Source organism: Rhincodon typus, chromosome 5, assembly GCF_021869965.1.
Source record: "Rhincodon typus isolate 14 chromosome 5, sRhiTyp1.1, whole genome shotgun sequence".
In the NCBI taxonomy this organism is placed as follows: Eukaryota; Metazoa; Chordata; class Chondrichthyes; order Orectolobiformes; family Rhincodontidae; genus Rhincodon; species Rhincodon typus.
Window position 1 is genome coordinate 98,465,749 of NC_063336.1, and position 26,381 is coordinate 98,492,129.

At 40.2% G+C, this 26,381-nt stretch overlaps 1 protein-coding gene across 1 annotated transcript in view; it reads left to right on the plus strand.

Moving 5' to 3' along the window:
• Nucleotides 1-319: 319 nt before the first annotated feature.
• The window catches only part of tpo (thyroid peroxidase), a 90,159-nt gene continuing 64,097 nt past the window's right edge, over nt 320-26,381 (plus strand). The window contains exons 1-5 of the mRNA XM_048597104.1: nt 320-389; nt 6,502-6,621; nt 13,740-13,833; nt 15,091-15,260; nt 22,629-22,761. Coding sequence (XP_048453061.1) covers nt 320-389; nt 6,502-6,621; nt 13,740-13,833; nt 15,091-15,260; nt 22,629-22,761 — 587 coding nt within the window. The remainder of the gene's footprint in view (nt 390-6,501; nt 6,622-13,739; nt 13,834-15,090; nt 15,261-22,628; nt 22,762-26,381) is intronic.

The following is a 26,381-nucleotide window of genomic DNA, read 5'->3' on the forward strand; positions in this document are numbered from 1 at the left end:
GGTCATAGGTTTGGAAGGCACTGTCTGAGAGCCTTTAGAGAATTCAGTGCATCTTGTAAGTGGCACGCACTAGTACGACTGATGGAAGGAATGAGTGTTTATGGATATTTTATCATTTAAGAGAGACGCATTGTCCTGGGAGATGTCAAATTCTCGAGTGTTTTTGGAGCTGAACTTATTCAGGAAAGTGGGGAATATTCCACCACACTCCTGACTTGTGCTTTATACATTGTGGACAGACCTTTTTTTGAGCCAGAAAGTGAGTTACTTGCTGCAGGAATTCTAGCCTCTGAACTGCTCTTGTATGCACAGTACATATATGGCTGCTCCAATTCAGTTGCTGGTTAATGCAGACTACCAGGATGTTGATAGTGGGATAAGTAGTGACAGTAAGCCAATTAAATATGATGAGAAAATGATCTCTGTTGGAGCTGGTCATTACCTAGTCCTTGTGTGACACATATATTACTTGTCACTTGTCCGTCCAAACCTGGATACTATCCAGATCTTGCCACACTTGGATATGGACTGCTTCAGTATCTGAGGAGCAGTGAATGGTGTTGAACATTGTGCAATCATGATCGAACATCCCCACTTCCGACCTTATGACGGACGGAAAATCATTTGATGGTGCAGGAGGAGATGGCAAGGTCATTACAGATTTAGCTGCCGCAAACACATTAACTTGCACAGAATGTAGCTCAAGGTTGTGAAAAATGGGGGTAGTCCTTTCTCCAGCTGACCACCACTGGAGGCCACACCACTGGACCATGCCATCCCATCCTGGACACAAATTGTAGCCAGGCTCAGTGCAGTGTTCTTGGTGAAGGCAGGAGGGCAGTGGTGCAAGAGGGGTCTCAATGATCTACATTTTACAATTTACATTTCTCTCCATTGTCTCTCACTCATAGGGCCATCACTCATTCTGCAAATACATCACACCAAGTCTCATCGACTACTGTCACAAGTCACTGGGCTGGAGTCTGGAAATCAAGCCCCTCCATTTACGGAGTCAGTTCAAATAAGATAAGCTGTAGATGAACTATCCAAAGTGTCCAATTTACTTGACTGATCAACTTGGGTTCAAAAAAAATGCTTACCGGGTTTAAATTAACTTTAACCAATGGCAAAAAGGAACCAGGAATTGCTTACTCATATATAACTTATAACTTATTTCTATAACTTAAACTCTAGCCCATTTAAAACCCCACTTCACAACTGGACAGATACTAACGAAGGAGACAAAGATATTAACAGTGGAAAAGGAAAAAAATAAATCAGAGAAGCACAGTTTGAAAGTACACTACTGCTCCACAACAGTAATGCTTATTTTTCCCCACAGCACCCGTGTTGTGTGCGTGTAAGTGCAGGGAACTTTTCCACTTCATTCAATTGTTTGTTGTCATGTCCAATTAACCCTTAATTAATAATTAACCTGAATGGTCTGGTTTGAAGATATCATTTTTAATCCTACTACTACAGCCAACCAGACTGTCATACTTCTATCTTAGCTCAGTTGGTTGGGAGGCTGGTTTGCACTACATCTCAGCATGTGTTTAATTCATGTACCAGGTGAGGTTTCCATAAACATCCTTGTCCCTTATCTGAGGCATGGTAACCTTTAGGTTAAACATACCAGCAGTCAATTCTCTGTAATGGGAGAACAATGATGACTTTCACTTATCAAACATTCAGAGAAATGCTTCCCTCCGACATCAAAGACCATACTTACAACTCAGAGAGCAATCTTTTATCATGGGGCCAGTTTGTGAAATAGAAACTTCAGGTTTTACTTCTAAGCGCTCTTTTCTCTTTGCAGTTCTTTAGTTGATATGACAGAAGCAATCTGTGTACATAATATAATGTTCATTATTGCTTATGTTATAATTTTAATGTGCATTCTTAGATAATGAACAACCTGCTGAAGAAATGCAAATCAAAGCCAGATGATGACATTTTGAATCAGTGGAGGCAAGGTTACTGTAATTGTTTTTTATTCCTTCACGGGATGAGGGAATCGCTGGTCAGACTGGCCCATACCTAATTGACCAGAGGGCAGTTTAAGAGTCAACCACATTGCTTTGGGTCTGGGCCAAACCAAGTAAGGATGGGGCAGTTTCCTTCTCAAAAGGACTTTAGTGAACCAGATAGGTTTATCCAACTTGATAGTGGATTCATGGTCATCATTAGACACTTAATTCCAGGTTTTTTTATTGAATTCAAATTCCACCATTTGCAGTGGCAGGATTTGAACCCAGATCCACAGATCATTACAAAGGTCTCTGGATTAATAGTTTAATGATAACACCACGAGGCCATTGCCTCCCCAATAGTTGCTGCTAGCATGGCTTCCTATTCCAATGGTTTTGCTTGGCCTTCATAGGAAAAAAGCAATAAATTGCCCTGCCCATTTTTCATTTTATGTCAGCTATTTTTGTAGAATTGTTGTGCAGGTCATCTTCAATCTGACATGGCAAGATTCCAACTTTGTTCTGGTGTGAGTGACTTGCAGGTGCAAACTATGATGCTGGAGATCTTCCCCATCCTTCTTCCTGCCTTCTGCATTACTGTCCCTATGACTCTAATTAACTTGTAGGCTTCATTCCATTTCCCTTAAGACTCTTTGTAGAATTACTAATGTCCCCGCTTTAGCCCAAAAGCCCTGGAATTGGGTAATTCCCATACCCTTGATGCCCCTGCACCCGTCCTATGTTGGGGTGGGGTCAGAGAAACAGCAGCCTGAGAGAACTCTATCATCCAGAACCCACACCAAACCTTTGTGCATCGTGCAGTTCCTGCCTATTCTCTATTCTCAACCTACTATCTAGTCTCCCACTATCACTGTCAACATTCCCAGACTTGATTTACTACAACAACAAAAACAGAAATTGCTGAGAAAACTCAGCATGTCTGGCAGCATTTGTAGAAAGCAGAATTAACATTTCAGGTCCATTGATCCTTTGTTAAACGGATTTACCTCCTTTCCTCCACAGATTGGCCTCAGATAACCTGCATGGCCATTACTGAGCAAACCTCCATGCCTGACCGTGGCGTACACCCAGACTGACTTGGCAAGACAGTCTCTAGCCCAGCCTTTGGACTGGTGTCTCCTCAGTACACTGACTAACTTCCCCACCATCCTTGGACTGATTACACTTGACCTGCAGGAGTGACCAATCCCTGACCATGAAGGAGGGCTCGGATTCAGGTAGAATTATGCCCCTGACTGATTGTGGCCAAGCCTCTGGACTGGAATCAGACAGATTCCTTGACTTACTGAGGTGGCAACTCCTGAGTGATCATCAGTGCCTTTGAGCTCATGAAGGACTGCACCCTTTGACTTTTACACATGGCCATTTGCTTGAAACACATGCAATGTGTTGGTTGTTTAATTGCAGGCACATGCTCCTGGTGAGATGTTGACAGGCCACACAGCAACATTTCAACTTGGTTGACCGTTCAGTGTTCCCCATTGTAATGAGCAGCCTGTCCCTCCCTGTGCCTCTCCCTGCAGGAGTTAGTCATCGAACCTGGAAGCCTGTAATGGCTTATGAAAGACCTTATGTGTTCAGGAGGTGATGTGAGCCACACAGAAGCTCACAGCATGTAAGTAGTGCTGAAATCAGTGAGTGCATGCCTAGAAAGCAAAGTGCCCAAAAGTGATTGCAAAGGATAGAGTGCTCAGAAAAAGAAAGCTAAGATCCATAAATTACATCCTGTACACATGCATGTGGTTCCTCTGCACAAAGTGATCTGGCAAAAGAATGTAATTCTAAGTGGCACTGAGTTCCAAAGTGAAGTATTGATGTGCAAATTGGTCCGAGAACAATTATGATGATGCGGTGAGTCTGGTGGATTGCCAATTTCTGTTTGCATGAAGAAAGTTGGTAGCCATGGAGAATGCAAGGACATTGTCATGAACAAGTAATTACATGATTGCCAGGACAAACATGCAGTGAGGTGCAGCCACCAAGTAACATGTTGTGAACTTAGAGTCATAGTGTCATAGAGTCATACTGTACGGAAGCAAACCCTTTGGTCCAACTCGTCCATGCCGACCAGATATCCTAAATAAATTCTATCCCATTTGCCAACTTTTGGCCCATATCCCTTTAAACTCTTCCTATTCATATATCCATCCAGATGCATTTTAAATGTTGTAAATGTCCCAACCTCCACCACTTACTCTGGCAGCTCATTCCATACACATACTACCCTCTGCATGAAAATATTGCCCCTTAGATTCCTTTGAAATCTTCCCCTTTTCACTTTAAACCTATGCCCTCTAGTTTGGACACCCCCACTCTGGGGTAAACACCTTGTCTATTCACCCTATACATGCCATTCATGATTTTATAAACCCTTATAAGGTCACTCCTCAGCCTCTGACACGCCAGAGAAAATAGTCCCAGCGTATTCAGCTTCTCCCTATAGCTCAAATCCTCCAGCCCTGGCAACATCCTTGTAAATCTTTTCTGAAAACCCTTTCAATTTTCACAACATCCTTCCTTTAGCAAGGAGATCAGAATTGCACACAGTATTCCAAAAGTAGCCTAACCAATGTCATGTACAGCTGCAACATGACCTCCTGACTCCTATGCTCAATGCAATGACCAATAAGTGCAGGCATGCTAAGTGCCTTCCTCACTATCCCATCTACCTGTGACTCCACTTTCAAGGAACTAAAAACTTAGACTCCAACATTCCCCATTATACATACCATTATGTATAAGTCCTGGCCTGATTTGCCTTTCCAAAATGCAGCACCTTACATTTATCTCAATTAAACTCCATCTGCCACTCCTTGGCCCATTGGCCCATCTGATAATCTTGACCATATAACTTCTCAAGGAAGGAGGGGAGAATTGAAACTGGTATATAAATAAGATGAGATGGGACTTTAATGTGAATACTTAGAAATAAGACAATCAATCAGTCAGTAATTACTCAATACTCGATTACAGCTTGATTTAAAAAAAAAATCAGGTAGTCTCTTCTTAATAGAGGATAAGATTTTGTTTCACTCTGGGATTTTCCCACCATCTTCTTTTTTTTTCACGCCAAACCAGGGAGGGGAAAATTTCAAGCATAGGGTTGAATTTCACAGGACTCCATGGTTCCCACCTCCTGCACCCATCCTGCCCCCACTGCCACCACTACTACTTAGCTAAAAGATTGAGAGTTTGGCAGTGCGGTCAACCCACACAGGATACAAACCATAATCATGCAACAATGTAATTCTGGGTGCAGCAATAACTCCCTTGAGGTGAGTTTTCTGACCATATCTCAGCACATGTCCCACCTTAAAGAACTGCTGGCTCAATATCAATTGTCATTAATCAGATGGCAAGAAGCTCAAAAGTCCCAAAAGCACCACATTGTGGGACAAATGAGGAAACTGCTCTCTGCATTCTGCTTTGTTACCCCCCAGCAGAAAGTGCTCAAAATCAATTTTGACAAAACTAATTATTCCATAAATCAGTTTGAATAATTTTAATGGAAGTCAATTTAACCTTTCTACAGTTAAGGATGAATGTAATCACTTCAACGTGGAGTATGTTACAATCCCCTTAGAGACAAATAACTTAAAAGGAAAAGATTTTTGAATTTCCAGAGACCAACTTAAAGGAATTAAATGACAAGATTTCAATATTTAAGGTTTTTACTGTAACAAACAATCTAATAGTAACATCAGCTTAACATTTTCCATTAAGTAATTAAACGCATATGATCATTAAAACATTTCTTATTGATTTTCAATCCACCAAAAAAGCCTCATTTCATGGTTGTACACTACACTGTAGCATAAGTGAACACATCATTATTCAGGAAATATTCCAGAATTATTCTCAGCTCCCTATCGCTGTTTCTGTTTTGCTTTTAGCTTTGAAAAATAGAACTGATCTGTATAATGAGATGCTGGCTGGGAATTCCTCCTCCAGTTAAGCTAATCAGATTTATTAGTTCCTTAAATCTGTGGATGAGATTCTCTCTGTGTTCTTTAAGGAGACCAACAGAAAATAGCTTTTCCTATACTTATTATATCTGCGTAACCCACCCTTTTCCCTTAACAGACTGCTGTTGACTGCCTGTGTTTTCCTTTGAGATTTTGTGACATACTCGAAGCAGCATAAAGATATTTCTATCGCTTTTCTAAGATTTTTCCCTTCCAAAGCCTAGATCTATGTAATATGAATCACATAGGCCTTATATCCAGGCAGAAATTGAAAAAAAACTATCGTCCTGACTCCACATTCCATTCTTTCTTGGAATTAAACATACAGTTTAAAGTAAAATTGTATATCAAGTCTGATTTCTAACAGATCGTACTTGAGGCTTGTGAGTTTTCTAATGTCAATTGTGACATGCCAATAACTTAATTGATCATCTTAGAAGAACATCATAAGAGCTGCAATCCTAGACTTGCTCCATGCTAATAATGCTCATCTCACCAGATTACTCATTTCAAATATTAGTGTTTAACTTTGTTTTTCTCTACAGGATTAGCCTTGATCTTATTCTTCAAAATGAGGTTTGAGATTATGCTGTGTATTGCAATCATGACCGGTAGTATAGGTTTGGTCTTCCACTTTAATAAGGAAGGTGAAGTGATTGTCTCGGGTAAGTTTGCAAATTCATTATTGTTGTAAAAGTGTAATTTTCATATAAAAATCACATGTTTTAAAGTGATGGATCCACTTTATGCATAGATTTGATTTGACTCTAATGTTTTCTTTATACCCCATAGTGTTGGTCTCCCCATTCAATGGGAATGGTTTATTTATCTTTATCAAATCGCATTGCTACTTTAATGTATTTTTGTTACTTCCAGGACAATTAGGTGATATCTGATTTGATTTAAACTCATTCATCTAATATTTATCTCTGCCCGGGCCAGCATTTATTCCTCATCTCTAGTTGCTCTTGAAAAGATGACAGTGAGCTGCCTTCTTGAACTGCTGCAGTTCATTTGGTGTAGGTTGACCCAAAATGCTATTAGAAAGGGAGTTCTGGGACTTTGACCAAGTGATACTGAAGGAACAGCGATATCTTTCCAATTAAGGATGCCGGATGACTTGCAGGGGAACTTGCAGGTCATGTACCTGTTGTTCTGGTCCATGTAGGTGGCAGTACTCATAATTTGGAAGGTGTTGTCTCAGAAGCCGTGGTGAATTTCTGCTGTGCTTCTTGTATATGGTACACACCGTTGCTACGCTGCAACACAGATGAAAGAAATGAACGGTTATAGATATGGTGTCAGTCAAGTGGTATGCTTTGTCTGGCTGAAGTTAGGTTTCTTGAGGGCTGTTGAAACTGCACTCTTCCAAGAAAGTGGCAGCAACTACTCTCACCTCACCTCTGGAATACAACTCTTTTCTCCAGTTTTAAGCTGAGGCTGTCATGAGGTCAGGAGTTGAATGGTCCTAGTGGAAGCCAAAATGAACATTGGTGATTAGATTATTGCTAAGCAAGTGCTGCTTGATGTCACCTTGCATTGCTTTAATTATGATTGACAGTAGTGGAATGAGTCAGTAAAAAGCTAGTTGGATTTATCGTGTTTTTTGTGTACAGGACATACCTGGGCAATTTTCCACATTGTCGAGCAGGTACTACTGTTGTAACTGCACTGGTACAGCTTGGTCAGGATAGCAGCAAGTTCTACAGCACATGACTTCAATTCTATTGCCAGAATATTGTCAGGGCCCTTGCCTTTTGCAGATTCCAGTGCCTCCAAACGTTTCATGAAACCATTCAGAGTAAATCGAAGTGTCTGAAGATTTGCATCTGAGATGCTGAGATTGTCTGGAAGTGGGTGAGATGGATTATCCAGTCAACACTTTTCTGGCTGAATATTGTAACAAATAGTTCAGCCTTGGCTCTTGTATTGGTGTGCTGGGCTCCCCCATCATGGAGGATGGGATATTTGTGGAGCCTCCTCTTCCGATGATTGTAAAAAGTGTTCACCACCATTTATGACTGGATATGGCAGGCCACCAGAGTTTAGATCTAATCCAACATTTATGAAATCACATAGCCCTGACTACCACTTGTCGCTTATAATTTTGGGATGCAAATAATTCTGCTTTATATCATCACCAAGCTGACACCTCATTTTTGGCATACGTTCCAGCACTCTTCTTCAGACCAAAGTTGATCCCCTTGGCTTGATAATGATGGCACGGGGGATGTGCCAGGCCATGGATTTACACCTTGTGTTGGAGTACAATTCTGCTGCTGTTGATGGTCCACAGCACCTCATGGATACCAAGTCTTGAGTTGCTAGATCAGTTCAAAGTCTATCACAGGAGCACAGCGATAGTCCTACAAAACAGTGGAGGAGTATTCTCAATGTGAAGATGGGACTTTATTTTAACAAGGGCTGTGTGGAAGTGACTGAGTAACTGAGCCCTAGAGTGATCCAATATGACTGTGCCACTGACATCTGCACAGGGCACCCTCTGTCCTTGCGGCTGGCAGCAGGGTCTGATCAGTGTCAAAGAGGCTGCCTCTTTCAGCACCTTGAGTACGACACACAAAATTATCAACCAACCACTCTTCAGCCCTTTTTGGAACAGTTCTGAAGAAGAGTCATGCCAGATTCAAAATGTTAATTCTTTTTCTCTCTGCACAGGTGCTGTCAGACCCATTGAGGTTCTCCAGCATTTTCTGTCTTTGTTTCAGATCTCCAGCATCTGCAGTATTTTGCTTATATTGGTGAAGGTGTGAGATTGCCACAGCACTACATGGCAACGCGTCAACCCCTTGATTGATCATCGCTGACAAACATAGCAAACTGCCTGACTTTGTGTCTGTGCTAAACTTCAAGGCAATACAGCAATAGTGTGAGCCTTAAAGCTCTGGATAAAGGATGAAAGCGCAAAAAGGGAAGGCAAGGTTGTGAGCATCTGGGTAGGCAGTAAATGAGAGAGTGCTAAGACAGCCTGCTCCAGACCATGAGCTGAGTCTCTGTCCATGCACAAAGTGCCCTTGCAATAACATTCCAATGATAGATGCCAGTGCATTCCAATGTGCCACATTGTAGTGCAGGAAAGTACTGTACCAGATCGAAAATATGCCATGGTGGTGGCAAGAGGTTGGCACATGTCAGATACAAATGTCCATGGATGAGGAGGTGTGAATGGCCACTGCCATGAAGTATATCCTGAGACATTGGTGTTAGGTATCTAAGATGGAGGTCCAACGGAGCAAACAGGTAACTTAGAACAGCAAATACCAGCTCTGACTTTCCTATCAGGAATTCTCATCAGCTGTGGGGGGGTAATAGGATAGGTAAATGAATATTAATGAGGCACGATTAAATAATATCGAGGGTAATAATGAGCAATGATCCCAATTAATAAAGCCCTTGCCACTTACAAGCAAGAAACTTTTCTTGATGTGATATCCCAACATGGTTTGGATAAGTTGACCAAGAGGGCAAATACATGGCAGATGAAATATAATATCATGTAATGTGAGGTTATTTACTTTGGTAGCAAAACAGGAAAGCAGATTGTTATCTGAGTGGCTCTACATTGGAAAAGAGGGAGCTGAGGCCAATGAGATCTGGGTGTCCTTATACAACAATCACTGACAATAAGCATGCAGGTGAAGTAGGTGGTAAAGAAGACAAATGGTGCATTGGCTTTCATAGTGAGATGATTCAAGTACAGGAGCAGGAATGTCTAGCTGCAATTGTACAGGGCGTTGGTGAGGTGTCACCTGGAATATTGTGCAGTTCTCACCTCCTTATCTGAGGAAGGATGTTCAGGTTTTGAAGGGAGTGAAACAAAGGTTTATCAGATTGATTCCTGGGATGGCAGGACTGATGGAGGCATGGTGACTCAATGGTTAGCACTGCTGCCTCACAGCTCCAGAAACCCACGTTCGATTCCACCCTCGGGCAACTGTCTGTGTGCAGTTTGCACTTTTTCCCTGCGTCTGCCTGGGTTTCCTCTGGGTGCTCCGGTTTCCTCCCACAGTCCAAAGATGTGCAGGTTAGGTGGATTGGACATGCTAAATTGCCCATAGTAAGTAGGGATGTGCTCATTAAGTGGATTAGCCACGGGGAAGTGCAGAATTACAGGAATCGGGTAGGGGTTGGGACAATCTTCAGAGGTGCGATGTGGACTCAATGTGCCAAATGGCCTCCTTCCACACTGTAGGGATTCTACGATAATGATGGTTCTACAACATATAAAGACAGACTGGATTGGTTAGAACTATATTCACTGGGGTTTAGAAGAATGAGAGGGATTTCATAGAAACCTATAAAATTCCAACAGGACCAGGCAGGGTAAAGGCGGGAAGTTCCTAATGACTGGGGAGTCCAGAATCATGGTGACAGTCTAGGGATCAGGCCAGGCCATTAAGTTCAAAAGCTTCTTTACCCAGAGAGTGGTGAATCTTTCTGTCACAGAAAGCAGTTGAGGCTTAACCATTGAATGTTTTCAAGAAGGAGTTAGATATAGTTCTTAGAACTAAAGGGATCAAAGAGTATGGAAAAAAAATGGGAACAGGATACTGAGTTAGATGATCAACCATGATCATATTAAATTGCAAAGTAGGGCTAAGGGCCTACTCCTGCTCTTCTTTCCTGTGCTTTTACATTTCTACAATGTGCAAAACTTAGTTTTAAAATGTACCTGTCTGGTCCTGGGAAGGGCCTCATTCAACAGCTCACAATTTTCTCAAATATGTCTCCATATTCCACATCATTCAGAGTTTGGGATTGATAACCAACTTCTGGTGTGTGGTCACTTCATGGCTTAATGCACACAGTTGCCTTTGATAAGTTCCTAAGGTCATCTGATTGCCTCACATCTCGTGTATGCCATATGGGATGTGCAGAGCTATCTCTTGCCCATCATATAAGCCACACCTCTTCAGACCTCGGAAGGTCAATGAAGCTGTTTTCAGTATCGTATCCATGTATGTGTAACCACCATGTTTCGATGGCTGCCTGAAACCACTTTGTCATGTTGAAGTTTGCTGGGGCCCTCCAATTTACTGGGCACAGAAGGAATCGTCATTCCTTTTTCTCACTTGAAGATTCTGAAGGATTGCACCACACTACATGGAACAACCCTTTCTTTCATGACAGTCATTCTTTTACACATTGAAAAGAGTAAGGAGAACAGCAGAAAACAGTCAGTAAGACAATTACATACTGGCCTTGAAAATAACTTCCTGCCAGCGCCAGCTGTAGTCTGAACCATAACCCCTACAGGCCTGACACTAATTGGCTGCAAAACAGAAAATTACTGCAAAGGTCCCAGAAATCATATGACCCAAGAATGCCCCTGATTTCATCACTTTGAATGAGATAAACTTTGTATCTGCTGGATAAGAAAGGATTGCAACAAAGGGCAGACATTGAAAAAAACAAAACAAAAATCAATTACCTGTACCCCTTTGGATGTCTCTACGTGTCAGTTTTGGTGTGGGTACAATGCCTATGCTTATTATTTTATGAAGTCAGAAGTCACATGACAACAGGTTATAGTCGAACAGGTTTATCACCTGACAAATGAGCAGTGCTCCGAAAGCTTGTGATTTTAAGTAAATCTGTTGGACAATAACCTGATGTCATGTGACTTCTGATTTTGTCCACCCGTGTCCAACATTGGCCACTTCCAAATCATAGCTACTATTTATGCCATTTGCTATGTCACATATTTTCTTCCATACATACTCACTTCTAACTTGTTTTAGCTGTTTCAGTCAGTGCTGCTTTGAGCCACACATGTATTGTACAATACACATAATCACGTGTGAATGAATGTGTATATCAAAGATAACAGTTGCATGTAATCATATTTTACAATATTATCAAAAGTTCTCAATAATTTTATGTACAATTTGCTTTGTCCATTTTTTTTACAGACTCAAATTGGTAAAGTATTAAGAAACAAAAAGTAATGTGTATGCGTCAGTTTGTTTACCTTGCATATTGTGATTTCAATATACCATTGTGCTGTTTAAACTTTTAACTTTTTTTTGCTGGTGGTTTCATTGCAGGAACCTGATTGCATTATTGCCCACATTGACTGTGAAACAGAAATAAACAATATACTTCACAACAAGCAAGTAAAGATGCACTAAATAGTTTTATGGCTTTGCTCTCTAAGGAATCACACACACTGTTATTTATTATACTTGCATTTAATACACTAACCTTTGGTTACTCCTGCCAATAAAAAGGAAGATTTGCATTTATATAGTTCCTTTCATTACCTCAGTATGTCCCAAAGCACTTTACAACCAATGAAGTGCTTTTGACCTGTGGTCATTGTTGTAATGTTGAAAACTCAGAGCCAATTTGTGCAAAACAATGTCCTATAAACAGCAATGTGATAATGAATCTTAGCTATTAGAATTGGCATATCTGTCACCACTACAATACTGGAGTGGCTTCATGCATCTTACAGCATCAGAGTAAATATTAGCATAATAGCATCAATAAAGTATTATGAGGTTGTTATCTGGCTTTTTTTATTCCTGTTTCAACCCCTGCACAATGAACATGTTTCTCTAAACATTATATCCAGAATATCATTGATTCTTGAAAATTGATTATCAATTCCCACATTTATCTTTTGAGAATACACATTCAGCTATTAAAGAATGTGGAATAAAAAAGTTGCTTTCATTGAAAGAGAAGACCTTGAAACTTTTGGAATATCATAATAGTTACTGGTCCGCAAATGTCTGAAGACAGAAAGCTTTCTGGTCTGGGCTAATTCTTCACAATCTACTGAAGAAGTCTATCAAACAGTTCTTATTGTACTAAATTGTTTTTGTGCCTTCAACAAGGTGCACCAGAATCTCCACAAGGCAACTAGGCATGGGCAATTACATTTCAAGAACATAATTTAAAAAACACTTTTTCTGTATTTAAACTATAAGCCTAACATACAAATGAAATCCTGTTTTTGATACTCAAAAGTTCCAGAATTTGATTTGATTTGATTTGATTTATTGTTGCCGCATGTACCTACATACAGTGAAAAGTTTTATTTTGCGCACAGTACAGGCAGCTCATAACATACAAAGATCACAAGGTGATTGAACAGAGAGAAAATCAAAGTTATGGCTGCAAAGATGGTGCACAAGAGCAAAATCAACATTAGATTTGAAATTCGAGAGGCCCATTCAGAAGTCTAATAACAGTTGGGAAGAAGCTGTTCATGAATCTGCTGGTACATGAATTAAATTACCTCAACTTAGAAAGATTAGCTGGCTCATGTAAAACAAAAGCCTATTCTCTGGTTCCCAGGGGAACATTTGCCAATAAAGAGCAGCATTAAAAAAGAGTCATGATTACCTCTGTACCTCAATTTGATCAACACAAGAAATCACAGGCAAGTAAAAGGAAATAGTACTAAAAATATCTAATTTCAGTTCCAAAATGGTGCTTGTTCACAATAGCTGCTGGATGGCCAATGTGGAAAATACAAAAAAAAATTATAGGTAGAATTCCTAAGTCGAATTATCTGAGATTGAAACTGATGCAAGAAATATGAACATTTAAATAATGAAATTATGTGCAACTCAGTTACAATCATGCTCATTCTCAAGTAATTAGGAAACTGGACAGATATTGCAGTGAGTAAAGCTTCAATAAGCAGAGTAAATGGCACAATAAATCAATAAATTATAAATGTCGTCACCATATTGCTTTGTGATATATCAGAAGATTTGACTGTGTAACTCATCATTTCTCTCGTATTATGAAGAATATTTAGAAAAGCTTGGTGACTCCTTCTTACCAAATGCAATTCAGGAAGGAATGAATATGGTGGACAATGCTATACATCGTACAATGAAAAGGTAAGTGTAAGACAAAACTCAAAAAAAACTGTTAAATTTTAAACATTTACAAAACAAGTTGGACTTATTTTCTAGATCTATTGCACCCATGCATCATGAAAATAGTCTGATCCACTGCTGTAATGTTAGTAAAGGGTCACCAGAGATTGCTTCCTCATGGATCTTGTGATGTGCATTACCAGATCATAAAGTCATTGGGTCATAGAACCATACGGCACAGAAACAGACCCTTCAGTCCAACTAACCCACACCAACCATGTTCCCAAACTAAACTAGTCCCACCTGCCTGCGTTCGGTCAATATCCCTCCAGACCCTTCCTGTGCCTCAAACTATTCAAATGTCTTTTAAACATTGTAACTTTACCGCATCCATCACTTTCTCTGGCAGTTCATTCCACACATGAACTGCTCTCTGTGTAAAAAAGTTGCCCCTCGTGTCCTTTTCAAATCTTTTTCCTCTCACCTTAAAAATATATCCCCTAGTTTTGAACTCCCCCACTATAGGCAAAACACGGTTATCATTCATCTTACCTATGCCCCTCATGACCTTCAATAAGGTCACCCTTCAACTTCCTATGCCCCAGTGAAAAAAGTCCCAGACTTTCCAGCCTATTTCTAATATCTTAAACCCTCCATTCCTCGCAACATTCTGGTCTTGAACTATCTGATCACTATTCTTCAAAAGGCACGGCTGAAGGGAAAAATGAAAAAAAAAGACCCAAAATCTGGAACATTTTTAGGTTATTAACCTCTGTGGGTTGGCACAACCTGTCCCTTCCCAATCATTCTATTCACGCAAGTCTGAAAACTGAAGGGTAGGCCAAAATTTGGAAGCTCTCGACAGCTGAGCTAGAGCATCTGGCTGTCTCTCCAATGTTAAAGCATCTCCATTGCGATGCACCGTTGTGACACGCCAGTAGAATGGCATCAATTGTGATGGTCGGGAATTTATAAATAAGACATTTGTGTCCTTAATTTTTATTTATCCTTTATAAATCACCACATCCACAATTATAATGGAAAACAGCTACATAAGCTTGTCATATTATAATTTCACACACCCCATCAGTAAATACAAGATAAAAGTTTCCTCATGACTGAGGATTCTGACTCAGTTTGCCTTGTCCCTTTCTTGAAGTTCCAGATCTTTGGCAAAACACAACCAAACCAAGATAATGTTTACTCTTTGAAGCAATTTCTATATTTTTAAATCATTGGCTGTCATGGAATTCTTTTTTCTTTGTCATTACTCATCAGGGCAATAGATGTCAGTAAACCGCCTTCTTCGACTGAATTGCTGTCCTTTTCCAAGAGGCCAGAACCCGAGAGCAAAAAGATTTCAAGAGCTGCTGAGATCATGGAAATGTCATTGTATCTGATCCAAAAGAAAGTGCACCAGAAATACAAGCGATCAGCCAATACCACTGGTAAGTGAAGTATATTTATCCACAGCATCAGAAAGAATGTGTGCAGGTACAAGGGCTTGAGACTCCAATCAGGATGCAGGAAAAAGTGAGTTATGATCCATTTTCTTACCTAGTGTTGTCATCCAACACTCCCAAGTGCTTTTCAATGCCATTTGGGGTTAACCATGGCTGTTCAGCACCGAACTCATTACAGTTTTCTTTTGGCCAAGTATGAACAAAAGAGTTGAATGGAAGGTGGGATTATAGCAGCTGCTCTTCTGATCAAAACAGCATTTTGACTGAGTATGAACCTTCAAAGAGCCTGGATCAATCAGAATCAGGGGAAACTCTCTACTAGTTAAAGAGTTATATGGGAAGATGATTATAGCTGTTGGAAGCTATTCATCCCATTCTCAAGACATCACTATAGGAGTTTCTCAGGGTGGTGTTTTAGGTCCAACCATCTTCAACGGTTTCCTCGATCGGCTTGCCTCGAACCCCTTAGATTAATTAGCCTTGGGGTTAACTTAAAAAGCAGAAACATAAAGGTAATGATCTCCTGATTACTACCTGATCCATGAACTTTTTCACACACGGTCAACAAAATTAAAGACATAAATGCATGGATCAAACACTGATGTGGGAGAAGTGGATTTGAATACATGGGACATTGGCACCAGTACTAAGGAAGAAAGGAGCTGTTCCAATGGGATGGGCTCCACCTGAATCATACCTGGAGCAGGGTACTGGTAAATCATGACCTAGAGCTGTAGATTGGGTTTCAAACTAAATAGTTGGGGGTTGGGTTCGGTTGTATAGAAAATTATAAAATCAAAGGTAAAGGAGAAGGTAGGATTGGAGATTAATGATGGGGTTGACTGTTACCAGAAAACAGAAGGAAGGGACAGAATGTGTGAATGTCATATTACACAAAGGTGCCATAAACATGCAGGGAAATGCAATAATAGAACAAACTTAAAGACTTGGTATCTTAATGCACAAAGCATTCAGACTAAGGTAGATGAGTTGATTGTGCAGTTCAAGGTAAGTGAATATGATCCTTATACCTATTATGGAAACATGGTTACAAGGAAATCAAATCTAGCAACTTAACATTCAGTGATATCTGACCTTTTGGAGAGACAGGAGAGATTGAAAAGTTGGTGGGGTAGGATTACTAATAAGAGATGAAATGAGGACTGTTGTGAGAGACGATCTAGGCTCAGATGATATAAAGTCTATTTAGGTGGATGTAAGAAAAAGCAAGAGAAAGAAGGCATGGGGAGGAGTAGTGTACAGATCCCCAGACAGTAGCCACTCTCTAGGAAAGGCTATCAATCAACAGATAGTAAGAGCATGTGAAAAGAACAGAGGAATAATTATGAGTGACTTTAATCTTCATGTTGATTGGGTTAATCAAATTGTAAAGTGCAGCTATGACACTTCAGGGATAGTTTCCTAGAGCAATATGTCATGGAGCCAACTAGGGAACAGGCTATCTTGGATCTGGTCATAAATAATGAGGCAAGTTTAATGAATGACCTCACTGTGAAAGAATCCCTAAGAAGGAGTGATCATAACATGGTAGAATTTAATATTCAATTGGAGAGTGAGAAACTTGGAATGGAGGCAACTGTGTTTAGCTTAAATAAAGGGAATTACAATGAAATGAGGATAGAGTTAGCTAAAGTGAACTGGACAGATAGATTAGCAGGAGTGCCAGTAAACAAGCAGTGGCAGACATTTAAAGAGGTAATTCATGACTCTCACAATAATGTATCCCAGTAAGGAGAAAAGATTCTAAGAGAGGGATAATTCAACCATGATTAACCAAGGAAATTAAAGAGAATATTAAGCTGAAAGAAACAAAAGCATATAAAGGAGGACAAAGTCAGTGAAAAGCCCAAAGACTAGGATAAATTTAGAATCCAGCAAAGGAGGATGAAAAAGTAATAAAGACAGGGAAAATAAATGACAAGGGCAAATTAGTGAGGAATGTAAAAACTGACAATATGAACTCCTTTAAACATACAAAAAGGAAGATTGAGGTCAAAGTAGACTGAGCACCCTTAGGAAATGTATCTGGGGAGATGATTTTGGGAACAAGGAAATGGCAGAAGCAGTAAACAGATATTTTGCATCAAACTTAATGGTGAAAGATTTTGAAACATTCCATTAATGCCAACTAAAGAGTAGTATTAGACAAACTGATGGAGCTAAAGGTAAATAAGTCCCCTGATAAACAGGGTGTGGAGCTGGATGAACACAGCAGGCCAGGAAGCATCAGAGGAGCAGGAAAGCTGATTTTCTGAAGAAGGGTCTAAACCCGAAACGTCAGCTTTCCTGCTCCTCTGATGCTGCCTGGCCTGCAGTGTTCATTCAGCTCCACACCTTGTTACCTCAGACTCCAGCATTGGCAGTTCCTACTATTCTTAAATAAGTCCCCTGATGGCTTATTCTTTTATTCCTAAAAGAGTAGTACAGAGATAGTGGATGCATTGCTTGTAATTTTCCAAAAAAATTTAGGTTCTGCAGAAGGACCAGAGGATTGGAAAACTGCTAATGTGACACCCTTTTTCAAAAAGGGAAGGAGGCAAAAAGTGGGTAATGTTGGTCTTGTCAGTGACAGTCCTATTCCATAACATGATATAAAAAGCAATTTGAAGTTAGGGAGCAAGCTAGTTTTTCTCAAGTTTACTTTCGGAATCCAGCAAGTTCAACATTTCTTGCATGATTCTAATTGCTCCAGGAAGGCAATATTATAATGAAATTAGGTCAATTTGAAGGATAGTTAAGAGTTAACCACATTGGTGTTAGAGTCACATGAAGATCTGACTAAGGGCTTCATGAATCTGTTAGGTATTTTATAACAAGCTGACCTATTGAAGGTCACTTCATCTTTGTACTTCCAAATCTTTTAAATTTCATTCAAACTGCCTCTGTGAGGTTCAAATTCACGTTTCCTGAGCTATTAGACAAGCCTCTGGGTCACAAAGCAAGGAGCACAGCCGCAGCACTATCATTCCCCTTAAGTTGATAATAACTAGGCTAGAAAACAGCACAGCCAGTAGAAGGAAGTAACCTTCACTCCATCGGTCTGTACTATCCTGGCTCACAGAGGTGAATAGGATAATGTGTCGCACCTACTTTGTCATCTTGTTTCATAAATCATAGCAAAACATATAGAAATTCTATCAAATAAATCATTTGAAGAAGTGCTAGAGTATATTAATGTGCTACCTATATTAAATGTACTGCCATCTCCCATATGGATTCTTCTATGGGATAGTTATTTTTGCTGAGGAATTATTTGAAAATGCATTTCCCAACAGGTTGACAGTATTGTTGCAGTTGGTTACTTGAAAGTGACGAAATGATTTATCACTTATATTAAGCTGTTCCTGAATCTCATCTCATCTCCATTATCAGTAATAATAATTCTGATGCTGTAACCATGCTGTAGGTAGCTTACTGATGGGAATTATCAGGTGGTTTTATTACATAGCATTGCGCAAAGATCTGAATGCTCTGTTCCTAATCCTACACTTTATATGACCCTGCAGTTTCCTTGGCAGTATCTAAAACCAATTAGTAGATAGATTATTGCTACCAATAAATCTGATCACCCAAGATAGCAGGCATTAATGAATAATGCAGCCTCCATTTTTAGCAGACAATCAAGTTTACCCAGTGCTGCACAAACTCTTAAACAATACTACCTGGAGCATATTTTGGCTGTAATGAGTGCAGTTTGTAAGGCTTGAATAAAATCACAGCAGCAGTAATTAGTTATTTGTCCTCATTCTGGTAGGAAAGGCTGACAGATTTATTAGAAGGAGGACACAGCTGAAAGGTTGTTCGTTGTTATGGTTGGTATTTCTCAGTACGTTGCTGCTGATACAAGAAATAAGCTAATTCATTGAATGTGTTTAACCATCTCTTCACATCGAATGTTTGAACAAATAGAATGTAAAAAAGAAGACAGAGAAATTTGACATTGTTAATTGTATTGATAGTAACTAATGCAGTTTTTATAATTTTGAAATGTAACAGATGATAGATCGTTTTTAAAAGTATCTATTATTCCTGACTATAATTAGAATTAATTTGTTACTTTTAGACCAATAACATTCTTAAATTGTGTTTTTGTGTTATTTTAATTGTGTCATGTCTTATGTGAACCCATTAGTTGGTAAAAAATAATTTACAAAAAGGCCTTCAGTGAGCAGAGAGAACAGTCCATGCGCCTGAACAGTAAGGCGCAGTATATCCTTAATATTAGAACTCAGGCCTCAATAACATTATATTGTGGACTAAAAATGTTCAAGTTGACAAGGGGCTTATGATGCAGTGGTATTGTCCCTACTAAGTTTCAAGTTTAAGACACACCTGCCTCAGAGATGTGTATTTACATGTCTGAACAGATTGAATTTAAAAATAGTACAGGTTGACAACAGATACTTGGGTACATTCTTAGGTGAGGAAATAGAATGTTGGGGGCAGGGTAACAGGACATGTGGTATCAGTTGGAACAATAACAATAGCACTCATTAGGCCGAGTGTTTTTAACTCCAAGTTCAGGCAAGTGATTTCGAAGACAGTCTCTAGCATGAATGAAGAATATGCTTTTTCTGAATGCAGCTCTGTCTGCCTCATCACAACACAATATCACAAAGGGAGGCCTCAAATTAACTTTCATTATTTGCAATGCCAAAAATCTAATTTTTGATTCAGGCACTGCCCTTGGCCTCAAAAGCACTTGTTTTTAAATTCATTCACGGGATGAGGGCATTATTGGCTAGGCCTGCACTTATTGCTCATCTCTAACTCCCCAGAAGGCAGAAGAGTTAACCACAATGCTATGGATCTGGAGTCACATGTAGACCAGACCAGGTACAATGGCAGCTTCCTTTTTCCTGAAGGACATTAGTGAATCAGATGGGTTTTCAACAATGAATTCATGGTCATCATTAGACTTTTAATTCCAGATTTTCTTTTTAACGAATTCCAATACTACCTGGAGCATATTTTTCCAACAATGAATTCAAGGTCATCATTAGTCTTTTAATTCCAGATTTTCTTTTCCACTATGTGCTGTATCAGGATCCAAGCCCAGGTCCCCAGAACATTACATTGGTCACTGGATTAACAGACCAGTGTTAACATCACCAGGCCACTGCATCCCCCAGTATGTTGTTTATTGCCCATAATAATATTGCAGACCACAAACATCCAGCTCGTAATGAAAGTGTGCTTCAGAAATATATTCAAAACTTAAATGTTTGTTTAGTGCTTGAAAATTGCATGGTGCTATCAATTTTATGCCCTATGAATTTCTGGGAAGACTGAATTTCTGGAGGAACTGGCTCCAGAAAACCTGCTCAAGATCCAATAAAGCAGCCAAAGATGGTTGTTCCAAGTACACTACCCTGAGGAACTCCTGCAGAGATGCCCTAGAGCTGAGATGTCTGATCTTCAACAACGACAACCATCTTTTTTTCTGCCGTGTATGATTCCAATCTGATTCCCAATGACTCCAGTTTTGCTACAGCTCCTTGAAGGCACACTCTGTCAAATTTGGCCTGATGTCAAACACAATCACTCTCACCTCATCTCTAGAATTTAACACTTCTGTCCACTTTTGGACCAGGGCTGTAATGAAGTCAGGAGCTGAGTGTCCCTGGCAGAACCCAAACGGAGTGTCAATGTTGTTGCTGAGCAACTGTTGATGACATCTTCCATCACTTTTTTTTTAATGATCAAAAGTAGTCTGGGCTGGTAAATGACCAGGTTGGATTTGGTCTGCTTTTTATGTACAGGATGTAATGGGCAAATTTCCACATTGTTGTGCAGATTCCAGTGCTGCAACTGTACATGAAAAGCTTGGCTAGGAATGTGGCAAGTTCTGGAGCACAAGTTTTTTAGTACTATTGTTGGAATGTTGTCAGGGCCCATAGCTTTTACATATCCAGATCTTCCAACCACTTTGTAATATCACTTGGAGTGGGGGCCTCTGGAGGAGGTCGACTTGGATCATCCACTCAACACTTCTGGCTGAAGATTAATGTGAATGCTTCAGACATAACTTTCCTTTGAATCGCTAGGCTCTTCCATCACTGAGAATGAGGTTGTTTGTGGCACCTCCTCCTCCAGGGAGTTATTTAATTGCCTACCATCATTCATGCTTGAATGTGATAGGAATGCAGTGTTTAAATGTAATCTAATCACTTAGCTCTGTCTATTACTTATTACTCATGCTGTTTGGCACACAAGTTTGGTCGCTTCACCAAGCTGATATCTCATTTTAGGTACACCTGGAGCTGCTCCTGGCATGGTCTCCTGTACTCTTCATCGAACCAGGATTGACCCCTTGGCTTGACTGTAATGGTAGAGTCAGGTGATATACCAGGTCATAAGGCTGCAGTTGGTTTGGAGTATGATTATGCAACTATTGATGGACCACAGCGCCTCATGGATGCCCAGTCTTGAGCTGCTAGATCTGTTCAAAGTCTATCCCATTTAGAATGTTAATAGTATCACACAAATTGGAGGGTATTCTCAGTCAGGATTTTGTGTGATTGTCATTCCTTACCAATACCAACATGGACAGATGTATGTGCAATAGGCAGATTGATGAGGATGAGATCAAGCATGATTTTCTCCCTTGTTGGTTCCTTCAACACCTACCACAGACCAATCGAGCAACAATGTCCTTTAAGACTCGGATAACTTGTTCAATGGTGATGCTGTCAAGCCACACTTATTGATGGACATTGAAATACTTCACCCAGAGGGCATTTTGTGTGTTTGCAACCCTGGATGCTTCCTTCAAGTGGTGTTGAATATGAAGGAGCACTGCTTCATTGACAGTAAGGTATGATTCCACAAGGATAATTATGTCAATCTGTTGCTTGGCTAATCTGTGAGGCAGCTCTCCCAATTTTGTCATAGTCTGCAGATGTTAGTAACTTTGCAGGAGCAACAGGGCTATTTTTGCTATTGTCATTTATCATGCCTTAACCAAGATCAGATAGTCTGTCTGGTTTCATTTCTTTTGTACTTTTCTAGTGGTTGATACAACTGAGTGGCTTATTAGGTTATTTCAGAGGCCAGTTAAGAGGCAGCCACATTGCTGCGAGTTTGGAATCACATATAAACTAGATCAGGGAAGGACAACAGTTTTCCCTCCCTCGTGGTCAGATGGGTTTCTATTACAATCAAATCATGATCATCATTAGACATGTCTTCAATTCAAATTCCACCATTTGCTGCAGGTTACTAGTCCAGTGATACCACTAAACCATCACCACCTGCAAACAAAATTGATTGATTTAATATTCTCTTAAATTATGCACTTACAACTCAATTTTTATTTCTATTTTGTTTCAGATCTCCTTTCACTCGAAGTATTGAATGCTCTTGCAACCACATCGGGATGTTTGCCTCACGTGCAGCCTCTAACTTGCTCCAACAATTGCTTCGTCCAAAAATATAGATTGATAAATGGAACATGCAACAACAGGTTTCAAGACATTTCTTCATTTACCCAAATCATAGCTCTGATTGTTCTGTTTGCACTTTCACTGATAGATTACAATTCCATTTAGACTTTTTCCATATGGATATTTTTCTGGGTGCCTCATTTTTCCAGTTATTTTAGAATGGAAAATATAACATTGACCCCACTCTTGTTCCTTATAATAGCTGAACAATGCAAAACATACTGATTTTCTTTCTTCACAATAATAGAAATTGCTGATAATGAAGGAAACAAAAGTATTATCAAACAATCCCAAAAATTAAATAGCTTTATCGAATTATTCTTTCTTTTCTTCAGAATGTTGAATGTTAGCACTTTGGTGAGGAAAGAAACTAGAAAACAGGGAAATAAAGAGGCTTTCAAAAGTGCAAATTGAGTCAACCGCAGTGCTTCAGGTGTTATACCTATGTCTTGTATGCTATGTGCTCCTCTAGTGCAGTCATTCAAATAACTCCACATGGAGCGTCCTTGACACTGATCCAACTCCCTCAGAGCCAGCTCTCAGAGTGAACTGGATGTCTAACACTCCTGTTCTTATCTGTCAGCCAGGACTCCCTGATTGGAACAGATTAACAGCCTCAATCAAGGAACTCATATTTCATAAGGTCCACCTGGCTGACCTCATTACAGTCACTACCGTGGTAGTGTCCCTACTCTGATCAAAAATCCCTGGGTTCAAGTCCAACATTCTGCTGAGGCATGCATCAACATCTCTGAACACATTTTTGCTTAGAAAATATCTATGTCTTTGTAAGTTAGCACCCTCGTCTTTTGAGTCAAAATGGCTGTTGGTTAAACCCTTTTGCAGAGAACTGAGCACAGAATTTAGGCTGAGATTCTGATGCAGTCCTAATAAAGAGTGACTTCTTTCCTGAGGCTTACAAATGAAAAATGGCCGCAAGCATGAAATGGCAGAGTCTACCAGTGTGTGTCGCACTTAATTCCAGCTTGGAATTAATCTTACAGCTCTTCTGCTGAAGATGCTACAGTAAACTAGAAAAACATATCACAACAAATTGATAAGATTGAGACAAACATTGATAAAACACTCTAATCTACTTTGATTATTTTCCACGGGTCTTCGTACCTTTAAACACTACCAGTTTTGTCTTATCAGTCTTTTCTTTTCTCACTTCCCTGCAAGCACGCTCTCAAGTTATGTGTGTAATGGTGTATGTAAGTACAAATCTGTCAGCAGTATAGAAATTCCAGCAACATGAAAATCTTTTTTGCAGATAGCATCGATCTTATTTGTTGGTCATCTATTCTGGTATTGTTGTTCAAGTCTCCTAAAGAAGAACTCAATTTCTATTTGACTTGTATTTTGTGCTGACTCACTGATGAACTAAACAAGTTCTAAAGTCTCGGCCAGTTCTGTTACCTCTTTCTGGAATGAAAACCCCAAATGAATGGGGCGAGGTACTAAACGAGGTAATCTCCATTAAGTTAATCGGGTATGATACTTGTTAAGACCCGAGAGCAAACCCACAAATTTGGTAAAGACCATGTCACCTTATTTATTTTTGATTTTGGGCTGAATTAGGAAAAAGAACTGTGTTTTTAAGACCAAGGATTGTGCAGGGCTAATTGCAATGTTAAAAAGCAAGTGACCGAAACTCATTGCGAATCAGTTTGATCATGCTGCTTTGTTCAAACATTGGAGAAGCTGTTTGTAGACAGGCCAGCACCACGGATATTGGCAAAGTGAAAGTCCGCTGAGAGCAGGTTGCTGATTGCTGTGGAGTTGTGACCACTCAGGGCTGACAAAAGTCATCAGGCCTGCCAACAACTATCTGAGTGGATCCCTGGTAGATGAACAAATTGCGGATGTGCACAGTACCAGCAGAATCTATTAGACTGCTGGAAGGCACAGGTGATGTGCCTTTTTTTCCAGTTGAGCACCTAAAGCCAGTTTATTTTCCCTCACCAATTGCTGTAAGCAATATCTTTAACCAGTAACTATCAGACTTTGCAGTAAATGTACCAACTACCTGTGCCTACCCTACAAAGAAGTGAGAAGAACTTGGGGATCTTGAAGAGAAAAAAATCCTGCCCAGCAAAAAGTACCATCTCGGTGAATCCTGTGGGATTTGGGGCCATTGGTGTGCTTCCCAAGCTTTTGTTTCCCACCACCCAGAAAATCATTTTGTGTGTGTGTATGTGTGCGTGTGCTTGTGCGTGTGTGTGTGCGCGCGTGTATATGTGGGTGTGCATGTGTGTGTGTGCACGCATGTGTGTATGTGCGCACGCGTGTGTGTGCATGTGTGCGCGTGTGTGTGCTTGTGCATGTGTGTGTGTGCACGCGTGTATATGTGTGTGCATGCGTGTGTGTGTGCGCGCATGCATGTGTGTGTGTGTGAGAGTGTATGTGTCTGTGTCGTGGAGTTTTATAAGAGATATAAAAAGAGGTTAGAGTTCTAATTACTAGGATACATGTTGAGAGATCATTCGTTTTTACCTAAGGTTAGAATCTTTGTAATGAATGTTAATTGTTGTTAAATTCAGAAATCGGCTCTGTGCTTTCTTTTAGCCTATGTCTATCCGAAACGTCAATTGGAGGCTTTGCGTACTTTGATTTTTTTTACTTTTGTGCAAGTTTTGAAAAATGTGTTTTTTTTTAAACAGTACTCAAACTTCTTATTTATTGGGAAATGAAGAAAAGCCCTGAGCATTTTTTTTCTCCAAGGGGATATCATGGGTAGACTATTAGAGGGATGGCATACTCAACTGTTATGGGGAAGGTGATGGCTCAGTGATGTTATTGCTAGAGTATTAATCCAGAAATTCAGCTAATGTTCTGGTGCCCCAGGTTTGAATGGGTCACAGGTGGTGGAATTTGAATTCAAATTCAATTTTAAAAAATACATCTGAAATTAAGATTCTAATGATCAACATGAAACCATTGTCAATTGTTAGAAAACCCCATCTGTCTTACTAACGTCTTTCAGGGAGGAAATCTGTCATCCTCACTCGGTCTGGCCTACATGTGACACAGCAATGTAGTTGAATTTCAACTGCCCTCCGGTTGTACAGGCCGTTGGTAAGGCCAATTTTGGAGTACTGTGTACAGTTCTGCTCGACCTGGTATAGGAAGGACATTATTAAATTGGCCTAGCAAGCCACTCAATTCAAGGACAGAGCAGGCCAAGCAGCATCATAGGAGCAGAAAGGCTGACGTTTCGGGCCTAGACCCTTCATCAGAAAAGGGGGAGGGGAAGGGGGTTCTGAAATAAATAGGGAGAGAGTGGGAGGCGGATAGAAGAGGGATAGAGGAGAAGATAGGTGGAGAGGAAACAAACAGGTCGAAGAGGCGGGGATGGGGCCAGTAAAGGTGAGTGTAAGGTAGGGAGTTAGGAAGGGGATAGGTCAGTCCAGGGAGGACGGACAGGTCAAGGGGGTGGGATGAGGTTGGTCGGTAGGAGATGGAGGTGCGGCTTGGGGTGGGAGGAGGGGATAGGTGGGAGGAAGAACAGGTTAGGGAGGCAGGGACGAGCTGGACTGGTTTTGGGATGCGGTAGGGAGAGGGGAGATTTTGAAACTTGTGAAATCCACATTGATACCATTGGGCTGCAGGGTTCCCAAGCGGAATATGAGTTGCTGTT